Genomic DNA, 14,684 nt, shown 5'->3' on the forward strand with positions numbered 1-14,684 from the left:
GCCAGCTCTGATTTATGGGGCCCTTAAAGGACAAGCTGTAGGTGTTTGCAGCATAGGATGTCAGAGCTCCTTCATCCACTGGAGAGAAGGCTGAAGCTTACTCTAGTTAAGAGGTGTGAACAAAGTCACCTGACCTGTTAGAGGCGGGGAAGGATTGGAATGTGTCCTCCCAGTTTTAAGTCTCCTGAAAATGAGGTGAGGGCAAATACTAAATTATGGAGAGACATGGCCAGGCATGGTGTTGCTGGCTCTCAAATCCTGCCGTTGGCTAGCCGCCTATTTCTTCCACTTTCCTGAGGGAATTACCTGTGCAAAGCCAGAGAACACCCTGTTACTCCCTGGGGCTTCCTTCGCTCTCCACAGTTAGGCTGTGTAGCCCTGGAGTCTGGGACTCCGTTCTTGCCAAGAAGCCTCCTTCTTTCCCTCTGGATCCCAGAAACACATCTTATATCCTATCCCTTCAGCTTAGGGAGATCCAGGGCCCACCCAACTATGTAAACAGGCAGGCTCTTGCCAGCAGGAGACTGCAGAGTTGGTTCCTGAGCCTGTCTGGACGACAGTGTCACCTGGGGGAACCTGGTTCATGAGAACGCTCTAGTCACCAATCCCCACACCACAGTTCCAGTTACATGAGGTTGACTGAGGGACCAGAATCAGTATGACAGTGAAGCTTCCTGTAACCTGATATTCCGCTAGATTCGGGAACCACTGGTCTAAAGACCACGTCTCCCAGAATTTATAGACATAGGGTCATGGGAACCTCTCACACATCTGAGAGAGCTTGCCACTAAGACTTGACCAGAGTCACCTCTCTTGCTGTGTCAGGGGATAAAAGTGTTGAAGAGTGTGAGAACCAGATCTTCTGGAAGAGGGCATAGGCCCTGGGATTCACCTGACTTTTCCATCCTCTGGGGAGGAAGAATAAAGGCCAAGCCCCAGTGGTACTGTGACCTGAACCCCTTTTGAAATCCCTACCCCCCCAGGATGGTGACTAAGTATCCTAGAACTTGAACCATCCTCACCAGACTGCCTCCTGTCCAGAAACCGACCCATGCTGGGAAGGTCATGGAGAACACCTGGGAGGTGTCCACTCTGGGACCCAACAAAGCTGCTTTAAAGGGCACTGAGCACTACCCCCGTGTGAAGCAGCCAGACTAGCTCACGCGCTGCGCACTTTAGATGCCGTGACGAGTAAGACAGGAGGACAGTGCAACTGGATGAACCAAGGGTCTCTTTCTAAAGTTCCTATTTAGGGAAACTACAACAACAACTAATTTTGCTATCGGAGAAGTTTTAGTGAGGTTTGTCCCACAGTCCAGTGTTGCACCCTCCGGTATGGTCGTCGTTAGCCACATGTGGCTGTTTGAATTAAAATTAAATATGGAGAGGGTCAGTGGCACCAGTCACGCGGGGCAGGTGTTCAGACACGGAACCATTCCCTCGGTACAGAGTTCTGTTGGACAGGCGCAGCCCCGTCATCTGGATATGTACGCAAAACACAGTTTTAAGTTTTGGAGGCAAAAGTTAGTCATGGTAAAATTAATGGGTCTCAAGTTAAAACAAAACAACCAACTCTTGGGGCACCTGGGTGGCTCAGTGGGTTAAAGCCTCTGCCTTCAGCTCAGGTCATGATCTCAGGGTCCGGGGATCGAGTCCCGCATTGGGCTTTCTGCTCAGCAGGGAGCCTGCTTCCCTCTCTCTCTCTGCCTGCCTCTCTGCCTACTTGTGATTTCTCTCTGTCAAATAAATAAATGGAAAATCTTTAAAAAACAAACAAAAAAAACAACCAACTCTTAAAGACTTTCCCAAACTGGTTTTTATATAAATGGGAGAGACATGGCCCCATCGGGGGGCTCTAAGATCTGAGAAGACGCAGGAAGAGCTTTGTGTTACACTCAGTCTTGAGCACCGAGCCCGTGACCTTAGTGAAGACCCCTAGTGAAAGGTTCCTGAGGATGACTGTCGGAGCTCCTCCATTCTCTCACCCTAGATCGTCCGATTAGACCGAACCATGGAACAGATTGTGTTCCCTGTGCCCAGCATATGTGAATTCCTAACCAAGGAGTCGAAACTGCGGATATACTACACTACAGAGAGGGACGAGCAAGGCAGCAAGATCAATGACTTCTTCCTGCGGTCCGAGGACCTCTTCAATGAAATGAACTGGCAGAAGAAACTGCGAGGTGGGTCTGTGGCGCATGACGCCTCGGGCTGGGGGGCGGGGGGGCACGCCATCCTGGGTTTTCAGGAGCCCCGCCCGATGGTGGAGGGCGACTCTCCAGCAGGAGCAGGGCGAGCCTAACGTCTGCCTCTGAGCACTGGGCAGACCCAGACACCTTGGTAGCTGAGAAGTGGGCTCTAGCCTCAGGGAGGCACCTCCCTTCGTGCCCCATTTGATGAGATTGGGTTGGAGAGCTCTGTGGAAGACTTCCAGAATGTCCTTTTTTGGTATCTTGTTGTAGGAAATAAAAGGAAGGGAGAAAAGGCCAGGCTTTGAGCTCACAGGATGGTGCCCTTAAGCAGGAAATTGAGCCAGCTTGACAGCTCATGCATTAGCTCTCCGGCTCCAAAGACACCGGTCTCCCCCTTTTATGCAGAGTGACTTGGGTTTTGGACTCCAGCGTCATTTTATAGGCAGCGGAACCGTTTGCCACATAAAACGCACCATCACTCGCCAGCGAGTCCCACTGCATTGCCCGGCCCGGCGGCTTGAAATTACCCATCTCAAACGCTTTTATAAGGGCTGTCCCTGAGGGCTGCTCAGCGCCTGGTTTTCATTAGGATTTTAATGGGATCCCTCAGCACTGACAGTACCCTCCGCGCCAACTGTTGTAACCAACTTAGAAAGGATCGTGCTTTATTTCTGTCTCGTAGTCAGGAGGCAGGTTTTCTCTTTGAAACCCTGGATTCCAGCTACAGTTGTGATCTTTTGGGCTCTTTCTGCGGGGCAGGGCGGTGGGAGGGGAAGCTGTGTTGGAGATCACTTTCCGGGAGCTCTGTCTTCTTCCTGCCTCCCACCAACCCAGGCAGAACGGACCAGCATCCCTCACGGCACCCTCCTTCCACCTCGCCATTTTTCTCCCTGCTTCCCTGCCCCTCGGGTCTGGCTAGTGGCAAAGTGGGGCGTATGTACACATTGGCCAGGGGCCCTGTTCTTTACCACACCTCCACCCCCCAGCATTCTCTCTCATCTCTAAGGGCTATCTCCTCATCCATCACTTTAAAACATTAGAAGTTTTGGGGATGCCTGGGTGGCTCATTCTGCCTTCGGCTCAGGTCATGATCCCAGGGTCCTGGGATTGAATCCTGCGTCAGGCTCCCCGCTCAGCGGAGAGCCTGCTTCTCCCTCTGCTTCCCACTCCCCTCGCTTGTGTGCTTCCTATATCTCTTTCTCTCTCTCTTTCTCTCTCTCTTTCTCTCTCTCTCTGTCTGACAAATAAATCTTTAAAATGGTAGATGTTTCCTGGGGAGAACCTGGCTGCCTTGATAGCTAGAGCTTATGACTCTTGATCTCAGGGTCGTGAGTTCGAACCCCATGTTGGGTGTAGAGATTACTTAAACATAGAATTGTGAAAAGAAGAGAAAAAGAAAATGCTTCTGGAGCCAAAACCCATTCCTCACCCAGTCAGGTGACTGACAGAGAGCGGGACCCGGAGGCCTTTAGCAGAACAGCTTGCGTGTCCCCCTTGGTAGGGACCCTGGAAGATTGAGGGCACACTTCTGCCCAATACAGTGTGTCCTTGTGGCCTGCTGTGGACTTTGTGTAGGCTCCTGCTGCTCTAGCGTGAGCAGCCTTGAACATCTGCACAGCATAATGCTCAGGTGAACAGGGAAAGAAAAAATACCAAAAACAAGGTGGACATAGACCGCATCCATTTTGTACTCTTACATTTTCAGCCGTTAGGTTGGCTGGGGCTGTCTGGGATTCCAGCTTCAAGGGAGAATCCTGAGCTCACATATGCAGGCCTCCGCTGTGGCTGCTACCCCTGTGATTTCACTCTTGTCCGTGTGCGGGTCTATTGAGACTGGTGAGATAGAGTCATCCTGCCAACTCTGAGAGCCTCTAAAAAAGAGATCAATACTGTAGAGGCTCTCCAAGAGGCTTGGGAACTGACAGAGGGGGTCTCACCTCTTCTTGCTGGGGTGAGGTAATTTGTAATCTCTTGTTCTGAGACATTGCCCTGAGCCAGGCACAGTGGGAAGACCTCAGCCCCCAGAGGTGGGGACCTCACTCGCATTCCACTCCTGCCACCCTGGCTGCATGGTCCTGAGCAGACGACTTCCAGCTCCCAGACCCTTGCCTAGACGGTGGGGAATTGAGGTTGATTGATTGCTGAGCCGCTGTGTTGTCATTTCAAGATTTACGTTGCATTGTAGCTAATACCTTCTCTTATTGAGTCCACCTTTGTTTCAGAAACAGTTTTTACTTCAGTAAAGCTTAAATACAGCTATAGTTGTCAACTGAAAGATTTTAATTGGCTTCAAAGCTATCTGCTGGTAGGAGAGAAACTGAAAACAGTAACTGAATTAAACATGATATGCATATTTAGGGAGGGGAGAAATGTACTCATCAGAAGTGCAATTAAAGTGAAATACGTTTTTCCCTCTAAGTAGCTGATTTCTCTCCTAATAAATCTGCAGGGGGGAAAAATGCTGCTTTATTCCTGAAGCTGCTTTCCCTTTTTCCAAAAGTATCGCAGAATCACCTATGCTTTGGTACGTCTGTAGCCAGGGCTCAGATATAAAGCCAAGTCTGTCTAAGACTGAGGTCACTTAGTAATTGCTTCTGCAGATATTAAGATCGTCAGTTCCTAAGCTCTCCCGAAGCCACCTTCCCTGCTCCTCTTACAGAACTTGCGTACACGCACGCACGTGCGTGCACACACACGTACACCACCTCCAGTGTGCTCACATGCTCTCTCACCCATGTCTCTCTGACTCCTTCTCCTGAAGTTCCCAGCCCCGGGGAAGTGAACACTCTGGGCTAGGAAAATGAGAAGATAGTAAAAGAGGAAATTGAGGCAGAATTGCATTTACTGACCTTTTCCTGCTTGGGGTTTTCCCTCCTGGTTATCACACCCATCCAAACAGCTGGAGAATTCTGTTTTTTATATACACAGAGTCCAGGTCCCCCAGCAAGGCCTTGTTCCCTCAGAAGAACAGACACAGAGGCTAGGAAAGGGGATGACCAAGAAGTGCTCTGGGGTGTAGGTCATTGGACTGACCTGTCTTACTGGGGTCATGGCGTCTGTCTTTTTGCTGTGATGTAACAGGTGTATTGATCCCTCCAACTTGTATCCTTAATAAGTAGAAAATATGCTACAAAGTATAGTTGGGAGGGGTTCAACAGTATGTAAGCTGTGATTCCTTCCTGTGTGAACCTGATGGGGGCAGGCAACACAGGATATCTTTAAGCGGTTGTAATTGAGGCGACTGACGAGGAGCAGGGCTGTAATTAAGCAGTGACATGCTCTGGAAGTGTGGGAAAGAGAAGCTTCTGAGAAAAGGTGGCATCTGAACAGCATCTGGAAGGACTGATAGGACTTGGACAAACATAGGCCTGAGAGTTCGGGGGAAGAGAAGGCATACTCATTTCCTCTTGCTACTCTGAGAGAGTCCCACAAACTTGAAGGCTTATGACAACATACATCTACTATCTTAGAGTTTTCAAGGCCAGAAATGTACAGAGGCTCTCACTGAACTAATATCAAGGTGTTGGCAGGACTGCCGGCCTTCTGGAGGCTCTAGCTTTGTTTTCCGGCGTCCAGGGTCTTCCTGCACTCCTTGGCTCCTGGTTTCTTCCTCCATCTGCAAAGCCACCCGTGGCCAGGAGAGGCTTTCGCACGCTGCATGACTCTGCCTCGACACTCCCACACCCTTCCTTCACTTTTAAGGGTGTTTATGATTATGCTGGGCCCCCTGGATAATTGGGGATCATTTCCCCATCTCCAGATCCTTACTTTATCACATCTATGAAGTCCCTTTTCCCACGAAAGGTAACATATTTGATTCTGAAAATGAGGATGTGGACCTCTTCGGGGGTATTACTATTTTCCCCTCACACAGGGTATATCCGTTGTGTTATATTGCTGTAGAATAAATGGCCTCAAAACTTAGTGGCTTCCAACAGTAAGTATTTAGGTCCTCACAGTCTCTCAGGGCCCCGGAGTTTGGGAGCAGCTTAGTTGGGCGGTTCTGACTCAGGGTTTTGCTGTCAAGTTGGCAGCCAGGGCCTCTTCATCTGAAGGCTGGGTGTACCCAGAGGACCCACTTTCTGTTTGCTTATGTGGCTGCTGCTGGAAGGCCTCACTTCTTCTCCATACGGGCCCCCCTGTAGGGCTGCTGGAGTTCCTCACTACATGGCGGACTGTGTCCTTGGAGCAGATGACTGAGGAGAGGGTGAGAGTGTGTGTGCACGGAGGATGCTGCAGTGCGTCTTATGACTGAATGTCAGGAAGCATGCCCGTCACTTCTGTATTCTCCCGGGAGCAGTAATTAAGTCCGTCCCACACTCATAGGGAGGGGGATTGAGCTGTACCTCTCGAAGAGCAGAGCATCGAAGACTTTGTGGACATACTTTTAAGCCTCCGTGGGGACAGTGCACAGAGGCTGGAGGAGGGGTGGCAGATGTCCAGGGAGCCCATTACTAGACTGGGATGTGAAGGTGGTGTATCTGGGGAAGGGAAGTAGGAGAAGAGTCTGGAAATTTAGATGACACGCGGGAAATAGAAGACAGTGTGTGTCAAGGTTGGTCTTTAAGGGTCTTTTTGCACCAGGACAGATACCCAGTTGATTTGAAGGACAGAGTATTTGTTCATCATATTTAAGTATGTTAACTTTATAAATACATGATTTATTTGTGAACTCTATGCCGTGCTTAAGGGCCATTTATTACAATTATATGAAAGCGTCCTATAGTAGCTCCTGTTATATTTGATATTGAGAACCCCCTTGAAGAGAGTTCTGGCTTACGTAGACCAGCGCTGAGCTTTGCCATTTCCTGTTTTTCTTTGATCTCATACGAGCTTTCTATACTGACGCTAATGGGGAGAGGATATTCTAAATCCCCTTGCACCCACCACTCAGCTTCGACCATTACCAGCCCTTTGCCATGCTTGCCACCTGTCTCTTGTGGAGTTTCCATTTCCAGATCAGAAATGGGCTTCAGTCCCAGAAGAAACACCAGTAGCTATTGTTTCCAGAGCAGATGATTTCTCATCTTAAATTTGTTTCGGCAATTAACTTTAAAAAAAAAAAAAAAAAAAGTTAATTGTTACTGGAGGTTGAATCCTGCTCAGTTCGTCTACGGGGTGAGGAGATGAGCCACTTACTTTTAGCCTTGTCTGACTGCACAGGATCACTGACCTGGGTGATGAGATCTCCACAGCTTCCACCCCCTAGGGGCTGGGCCTCAGTTTCCCTCATTTTAAAAATGAGAGATTTTAAATTAGGTGCTCATAGCTCTAAACATCTAGAATTTGGAAACATTTCCTGTTTCCAAGTGCAAACATGAAATGAGCAATTATTAAATTACCCAAGGCTCTGTTTAATTGTGGCATAACTTTATTTTGGAGAGAAGCTTTCAAAGATTTGGCTGCTGCTCTAGGCGTCATTATAGGGCCATTGCATTTGTCATTGGCTGCAGTCCTAAAGTTAAGTGATGACTTCACTGGGGAAGAGAAACATGCCATAGAGACCAATTCTCCCATACTCCATACTTCTTTGGAGGGAGATCATGTGAAAGGAGACCGTCTTTTGGAAACTCTGCTTCTGGCGTGGAGACTGAAATTATGCCTACCACATCTATTTTTGAGCATCACCCTAAGCACCACAGGAGACAAATTCAGGAGCACCACCACATGTGGTGTGGCCAGAGGCTTGTTGTTCTAACTGAACATGCCTGGCCAGCATGGTGTGACCTCTAGGGGACTACAGAATCAGACGGCAGCAATATGCAAAGTGTCTCTCACCCCTCGGTGATGGCTTTGGTACCACATCCTTTCTCTACTGTAGCCTTTGGGAATGGGAACTTAGCTGCTGCTGACTACCCAGTCGGCAACTCCCTCCCGTAGTTCCCCTGGCCCCCGTGTGATTGTCAGACTTCAGGAAAACAGAAAATGGCTCGATGTCAGGAAAGGCATCATTGTCTAGCTTTTAGGCACCGGTGAATTAGTGGAGGATTTTGATTGAGCAAAGGAGTGTGGAAATGGTAGCCTCCCTAGCCTGGGGCCCTGCTGGGCCAACTCTGAGTGCTGTGTGTCCCTCCAGCTGGAGCCCCGCACTTCCAAAAGGCTCCCTAAGTTCTTGGGTCTCTCCGGGCATTTCCTTTGGTCCCAGAGCCCTGGAAGGGCTGAGGATTCAGTGCCTGAACTCTGGACAACCCCAGATTCCATAACTGGTGGCGTCGACCGGGGCATGCAGCGTCTTTCAGATGTTCCAACTTTTCTCCTTTTCTTCTCTCCCTTGTCCCCAAATACATCTTCTGTTCCAGTAAGTACTCCAAACAGAAATAAACCAATCTGATGTTGTTATGAGCCTATGAGTCAACCTCAAAACAAATGATCATTTTTTACTGCTGTGGTAAAAACTGGGAACAAAAGTGGGCTTGTGGGGCAGAGCGGGAGGAAGGGCGGGTGGGATTCCCAGCCTTCTGACCGGCGGCCTCAAACCTGACATGGCCTGATCTTTGTTTTCACAGCCCAGCCCGTTCTGTATTGGTGTGCCCGAAACATGTCTTTCTGGAGCAGCATTTCATTTAACTTGGCCGTCCTGATGAACCTGCTTGTGGCGTTTTTCTACCCATTTAAAGGAGTCCGAGGAGGTACCCACATTTTTAATTTCATGAAAACTATGAGAAGCAGCAGGAAGCTTGTGACTTGCATCTTCAGTATGGTCCCTGGAAGTGTCGGTGCAATATTATGGGATCTCACTCACCTAGTTCAGACAAGTTGAGATTGTAGCTTTCACCACAGACTCAGTTTTCAATCTCACTTAGAAGAATGTAAATGGTGTGTCCACATTTATCTGCCAGGAAAGAAAGAGAAGCTGTACACTCTGAAATCTGTAAGCGATCTCAGTCAGCCTCCTTGTTATATACATATTGGGAGACTTTGTCTCAGAGAAACTGAGAGATGGAGCCAAACTTTCACAGCTAGGTGGGGGGGGGGGGGGGCTAACCCTAGAACATAGATATTTTGATGCCCAGTCCAGTTAGATTATTTTCCCCATACCATACTTACAGAATTAATTTCAGAGTGGAGAATTTTTAAGACATGTCTGGAATTTTTTTTTTCTTTTTTTTGGCAAGGGGCTTAGGGAGGCAGGGCTTCAATGACTGAAGACTGCAGCTCCTTGGATATTTAGTCTATAAAGAGCCACGTGCCACTACTCATGCAATAAAATGTGATGTCCATGGTCTTTGTGGATATCTGCCCCCTACCCCCACCACTGTCTCCTTCCAGCCACCTGCCGTGTGTGCTCTGCACATCTTGCCGAGAACAGGCAGACAGTCCAGGTGGGGCTTCTCTGTGTCTGCAGTTCTTCCGTTTGCTGGACAGCATTCTGGAGCCGTGCACGCCTGTGGGGACCTGGGGGCCAACAGAAGCCCCGCCACTGTCACACATCCACAGCCCCTTTTCTGACACCCTGGACTGGCTTTTGGGAGGTCTTCTCTGCTGCATTTTTCATCAGCTGTTTGGCAGATCATCTCACATACATATGTCACAACCTGCCAGTAGCCACCTTGTGTGAAAGAATGGAATGAAGAGCCCAAAAGGAAGACACCAAAACAGCGCAGGAGTTCCAGGCTTAGCTCTGGAGCCTGGTAATGTAGAGGTGTATATGTAATGAGACAGCTTGTCTAGACTTAAAGTCTACTTAAGGTCCATTTTGAAAGCAATGGCTTGTTCCTTGATGCTCAGGTATCCAACACACCCATTCGAGCAGTTAGCTTTTCTGTTTGGCCTTCGGTTACACTGAAAGCATCATTGGAGTGATTTTTTTTTTTCCCCCAAAAGTGACACCTAAACGCAAGTCTGGGGGTATTTTCCCTCTTAATGTCATGTTAGGAATAAGTGCCCCTATGTGAAGAGATTGTGCAGGTCCACAGTACTGCAAGGCTGACATCAAGGGGGCATGTGCCCAAGCCAGACTGCTGGTCGGCAGAGATGCGAGCATGAAGTGGCCCGTTGGAGCGACAGAGCCCAGCCCTCTTTTCCATCTCAGGGATGTCCTCATGCTCATCAGAACCCATTCTTCAGCCATTACTTTGTATGCATTTTGCTTTATCCCCCATTTCTTCAGAAATATTTAAAATCAGTTTTACCACATGCTTTGGCCATTTTCTTCACTGGTCATTTGTGGCCACGTTGAGGGCCATGTCTGAGGAGAGGTGGTTGACAGCTCCTCTCCCCTGCAGCGGTCAGCCTCGTCTGCTGGAATACGACACTCACAACATCCAGACTGGGCCTGGCTTTGCCACTCACTCCCCACATGACTCTAGGCAGGCAACTTCAATTAGTTTTTCTTAGTTACTCTGTTAAAAGGCACTTGAGCCCATAGTTGTAAAACCTGGATGTGGGTTTGGAAATCCCTAAAATAGTGGTTGACCCAGTCAGGATCTCTGGGACATCCTGTCTCTGGCCCATACAAGTTCGAGACCCACTGATGAGAGGAGTGCGAAAGGTCCTTCCAACTCTACAGTGTGGGGTTCTCAATGTGGCATCAACTCTGGGTTCCTGTTCTGGCAGTGTGGGCTGTGGTACTTCATGTGTACAGACTAAATGGAAAGTATCATTAGCTCTTCCAGGACGGAAGAGGATTAATCTGACCTCAGGAAGCCCTTCCCATTACACAGTGACTGAGCTCACCTCAAACACATCAGTTCATTCTCAGAGGGATTTACTTTTCCTCTTGTAAGACATGCCGGGACCATCTTCTGTACTCACTACTAACCATCTTCAGGAGGAGGGATGTATTAGGCCAGCCTTGAAATAAGATCTGGTTGGTTACCTGAGAGTATTTCTTTGACATCAGTATTTGTTCATGTTGAGCTCTAAAACCAGGATTTCCGAAATGTCCCCATGTAATGTCCCCTTCTCATGGGTGCGAATGTAGCTTTGTGGCATCGTAGGCCTGTGCCTGCCCACGATACCGGTGGGTGGCCTTAAAAGCTCCTTTTCAAAAGAACCATTTTCCCCCGTTATTCAAGAACTGATGAGTCACACAGCCTTTGAAAACATGAAGCCTGGGGCACATTCAGATTTTTTACTGAATTTTTGAGCCTGCTATGATTAAAGCACATAGAGTACTCCTTTTAAAACATTGTCATTTTTGAAATTTTCCAATATACAAGTAATAAGTTAACACACTGCTCTGTATCTATTAGCCCAGCTTTAACAACTACCAACGTTTTGTCAGTCTTGTTTCATCTATTCTCCTACTGTATTTTCTGAAAGATTTTAAATAAGTCTAGACATCTTGTTGTTTTTCCCATAAATATTTCAGTGTGCATTTCTAACTTCTAAGAATATTTCAAAATATGTATAATTACCATAACATTATCATATGTAACAGAACTAACAGCAAATCATGAAATAGCTTGTCCATATTCATGTTTCTCCAATTGTCTTAAAGATGTCTTTCTATAATTGGTTTTTTAAAAATCTAGCATTATTTTTTTAACACTGCTTTTATAGTGGGGAGACAACAGGTTTTTATTTCAGCCCCTTCAGGATTTGGGTATGTCCACTCTACTGGTCCCATTTATTATACTGAGATCTCAAGGCAGTTTACAATGGCGATTAAACACTTAAGAAAATGAAAAGCAAGACACAGACTGGGAGAAAATACTTACAAAACGTATCTGACAAAAGGCTTATATCCTGAATACAAAAGAACTCTTGAAATTCAATAATAAAAAAAAAAAACTCAATTAGAACAGCGGGCAAAAGATGTGATCAGACAGTTCACAAGAGAATGGCCGATAAGCACAGAAAAAGATACGCAACATCAGTCGTTAATCAGAGAAATGCGAATGCAAGCTAGGATGGCATACCGCGAGAAACCTACAAGAATGGCTAAAATTGAAAATGCTGAAAAAAGAGATAAAAATGAGCAAATAATAAAAAGAAAATACCAACCATACCAAATATTGGTGACGACGTGGAGCACGTGGGACTCCCGCATGCAACTGAACGGCAGAGTCACTGTGGAAGTGTGGTTGTGTCACAGCGATTAAACATACACTTAGGATCCAGAAATCTTATTTCCATGTATTTATCCATGGCAAAGAAAGACATAGACCCATTCCAAGATTCGTCCTTGAATGTTCCCAGTAACAATATTTATAATAACTGCAAACTGGGAACAACCCGCATACCCATTAATTGTTGAGTGGATAAGTAAATTGTGGTCTATCTGTATTATGGAATCTTACTCAGTAATAGAAAGGACAATATTAATACGCAAAATAACCTGACTGAATCTTAAAAATTTGCTAAGTGAAAGAATTAAAAGACTGCCTCCTAATCTGATTATCTTTCCGTTTTTATGAAATTCCAGAAAGTGCAAAGCTCTAGTGATAGAAAGGAAACCAGTGGTTGCCCTGGGGGTGGAGATGGGCAAGGCAGCAATGGCAAAGAGCACAGGAAACCTTTTAGGGGAACAAAAATGTTTGTATCTTGATTGTGTTGGCAGTCGCATGTGGTAATATGGCTCTATATACTGCCAAAATTCATCACATTATAAGCTGAACATCAGTGGATTTTCTGTGGGGTTTTTTTTTTAATTGGTGATTAAGGACCATCCACTTCAGGGGCATACACAGTCCAGCCATTTGCAGTGTCACCTTAGGCCCGATAGGTAATCCAAAACCCGGTTTCCTCCAGAGGAAAATGAAGATAATCATATGCTGTTGGGAAGATCACATAAATGATAATCAACATAAAAGGCTTAATAGGCTATCTCACCACTCTTAAATGCACGAGAAGTGACATAAGCCTCAATATCCACGTCTTCCCAGAGTTCTGAAAAGCTTCTGCCTCTCTGTGCCCGTTTCTAATCAGGTTTTCTTTTGAAGGATATCAAAAGGGAAGAGGTAAGTGGTTGGGAGTGGGGCAACAGTTTCCAGAGAAAAAGTGTCTCCGCGGCATGAGCAGAATGAACTAGGACAGCCAGCAGGCTCGGGGAAGAGCTGGGACTCGCAAGGGGGTCTCTTTCCTGGGTGGGGCTTCGATCCCAGCAGTGCTGGAGAAGTGAAACTCCTTTATGTAAGTGGCCTTCATCGTGGAGTGCTGCTTGTTTACATCTGAAGGAGACTCAAGATGTGACAGCATTTGAAATAGGGTTTTATTTTTTTTTAATGAGCGTTTTACAGAACTATATTTTTAGCCGTGTTGGCTCATGTTATATAACTAAGCCGTCTCGTGGGACACTCTAAATAGAACTTGAAATAGCAAGAGATGACAAAAACTGGTATAAGCTCTTTGACTACAAGGATAATCTAATTGTAGGATGATGTTAATGATACGGAAGTTGCCTTCCTCCTTCCCTTGGAGAAGTCTGATTCAGGCAGGGGACCTGCAATTTTCCTTTGCATACTTTTAATAGAAATTAGAAGTTGAGGCTTCCAGTCTGCTTTCCCGAAAAGTGAAATGTGATACGGAGATGAGTTTTATTGATTGAACAAATTCATTTGACCAGCGCCTGCGGGGTGCTGAGTGCTTCCCTTGGGGAATTTGGTTGGGAGGAATACACCTGGGGGGGGGGCAGTTAGGATAGGGGTGGAGGGGAGAGAAAGGTGAACTGACCACCAGAAAATAGTGTTCTGTAGGGGTGACTGGAGTGGGTATGGAGAACCCAGAGAGGGAGGGGCGCCTGGCACAGTTCTGAAAAGGAAGGGGGTTGGGGAGGTTTGGGGCAAGTTGACATCTCAGCTAAAACCTAGGATGAAGAGGAAAGGGGAAAGAATTTCCCAGGTAGGAGGAACATGGGTCAGGGCTTGGAGGTGAGAAAACATGGATGTGTGTTGTTCCATCTGGGGCACAGAACTGGAGGTGAGAGTTTGGACAGTAGGGCCAGTTGGAGGATTGCAGAAAGTGTCTTTTGGTCCATCACCTCTTACTTGGTGAAAGCACTGATCTTTGAAAGTCCTGCCTTGTCTTTGCAGGAACCCTGGAGCCACACTGGTCCGGACTACTGTGGACAGCCATGCTCATCTCTCTGGCCATTGTCATTGCCCTCCCCAAGCCCCATGGCATCCGGGCCTTAATCGCTTCCACAATTCTCCGGTTGATATTTTCGGTTGGATTACAACCCACGTTGTTTCTTCTGGGAGCTTTCAATGTAAGTATGAGTAACTTCATAGCCGCATTCTTGCTGACATGCAAACAGGAATGCCTTCCATTCTGGTTCCTGGGATCTTGGCCTGGGCTTGCAGTGCAGCCAAAGACTGTTCAGGTCAGGTGTTAGAAAAGCAGAAGCAAGAGCTGTGCGGGTGGATGTCTCCCTCTTAACCTTCTCACGGTACAGTGAACCTCTTAATCTATTACCCGGGCATCCACGGTCTCCTTTTTAGGGAATATCCCTCCCAGGAGTAAGGCAGGAAGAGGGAGAGCAGTGGAGATATAAATTAGTTTTCCCAGTCAGGTCAGAGGTTTGGTGGGACAGGAGATTTTAGCTGAATG

General features: G+C 47.2%; 1 protein-coding gene across 6 annotated transcripts in view; it reads left to right on the top strand.

Moving 5' to 3' along the window:
- The window catches only part of ITPR1 (inositol 1,4,5-trisphosphate receptor type 1), a 326,972-nt gene that overhangs the window by 269,542 nt on the left and 42,746 nt on the right, over positions 1-14,684 (top strand). For all 6 annotated transcript variants that reach the window (XM_059161557.1, XM_059161558.1, XM_059161559.1 and 3 more), the window contains 3 exons: positions 1,991-2,183; positions 8,699-8,821; positions 14,168-14,343. In XM_059161557.1, the coding sequence (XP_059017540.1) occupies positions 1,991-2,183; positions 8,699-8,821; positions 14,168-14,343 (492 nt within the window). The remainder of the gene's footprint in view (positions 1-1,990; positions 2,184-8,698; positions 8,822-14,167; positions 14,344-14,684) is intronic.

Source organism: Mustela lutreola, chromosome 2, assembly GCF_030435805.1.
Source record: "Mustela lutreola isolate mMusLut2 chromosome 2, mMusLut2.pri, whole genome shotgun sequence".
Taxonomy (NCBI): Eukaryota; Metazoa; Chordata; class Mammalia; order Carnivora; family Mustelidae; genus Mustela; species Mustela lutreola.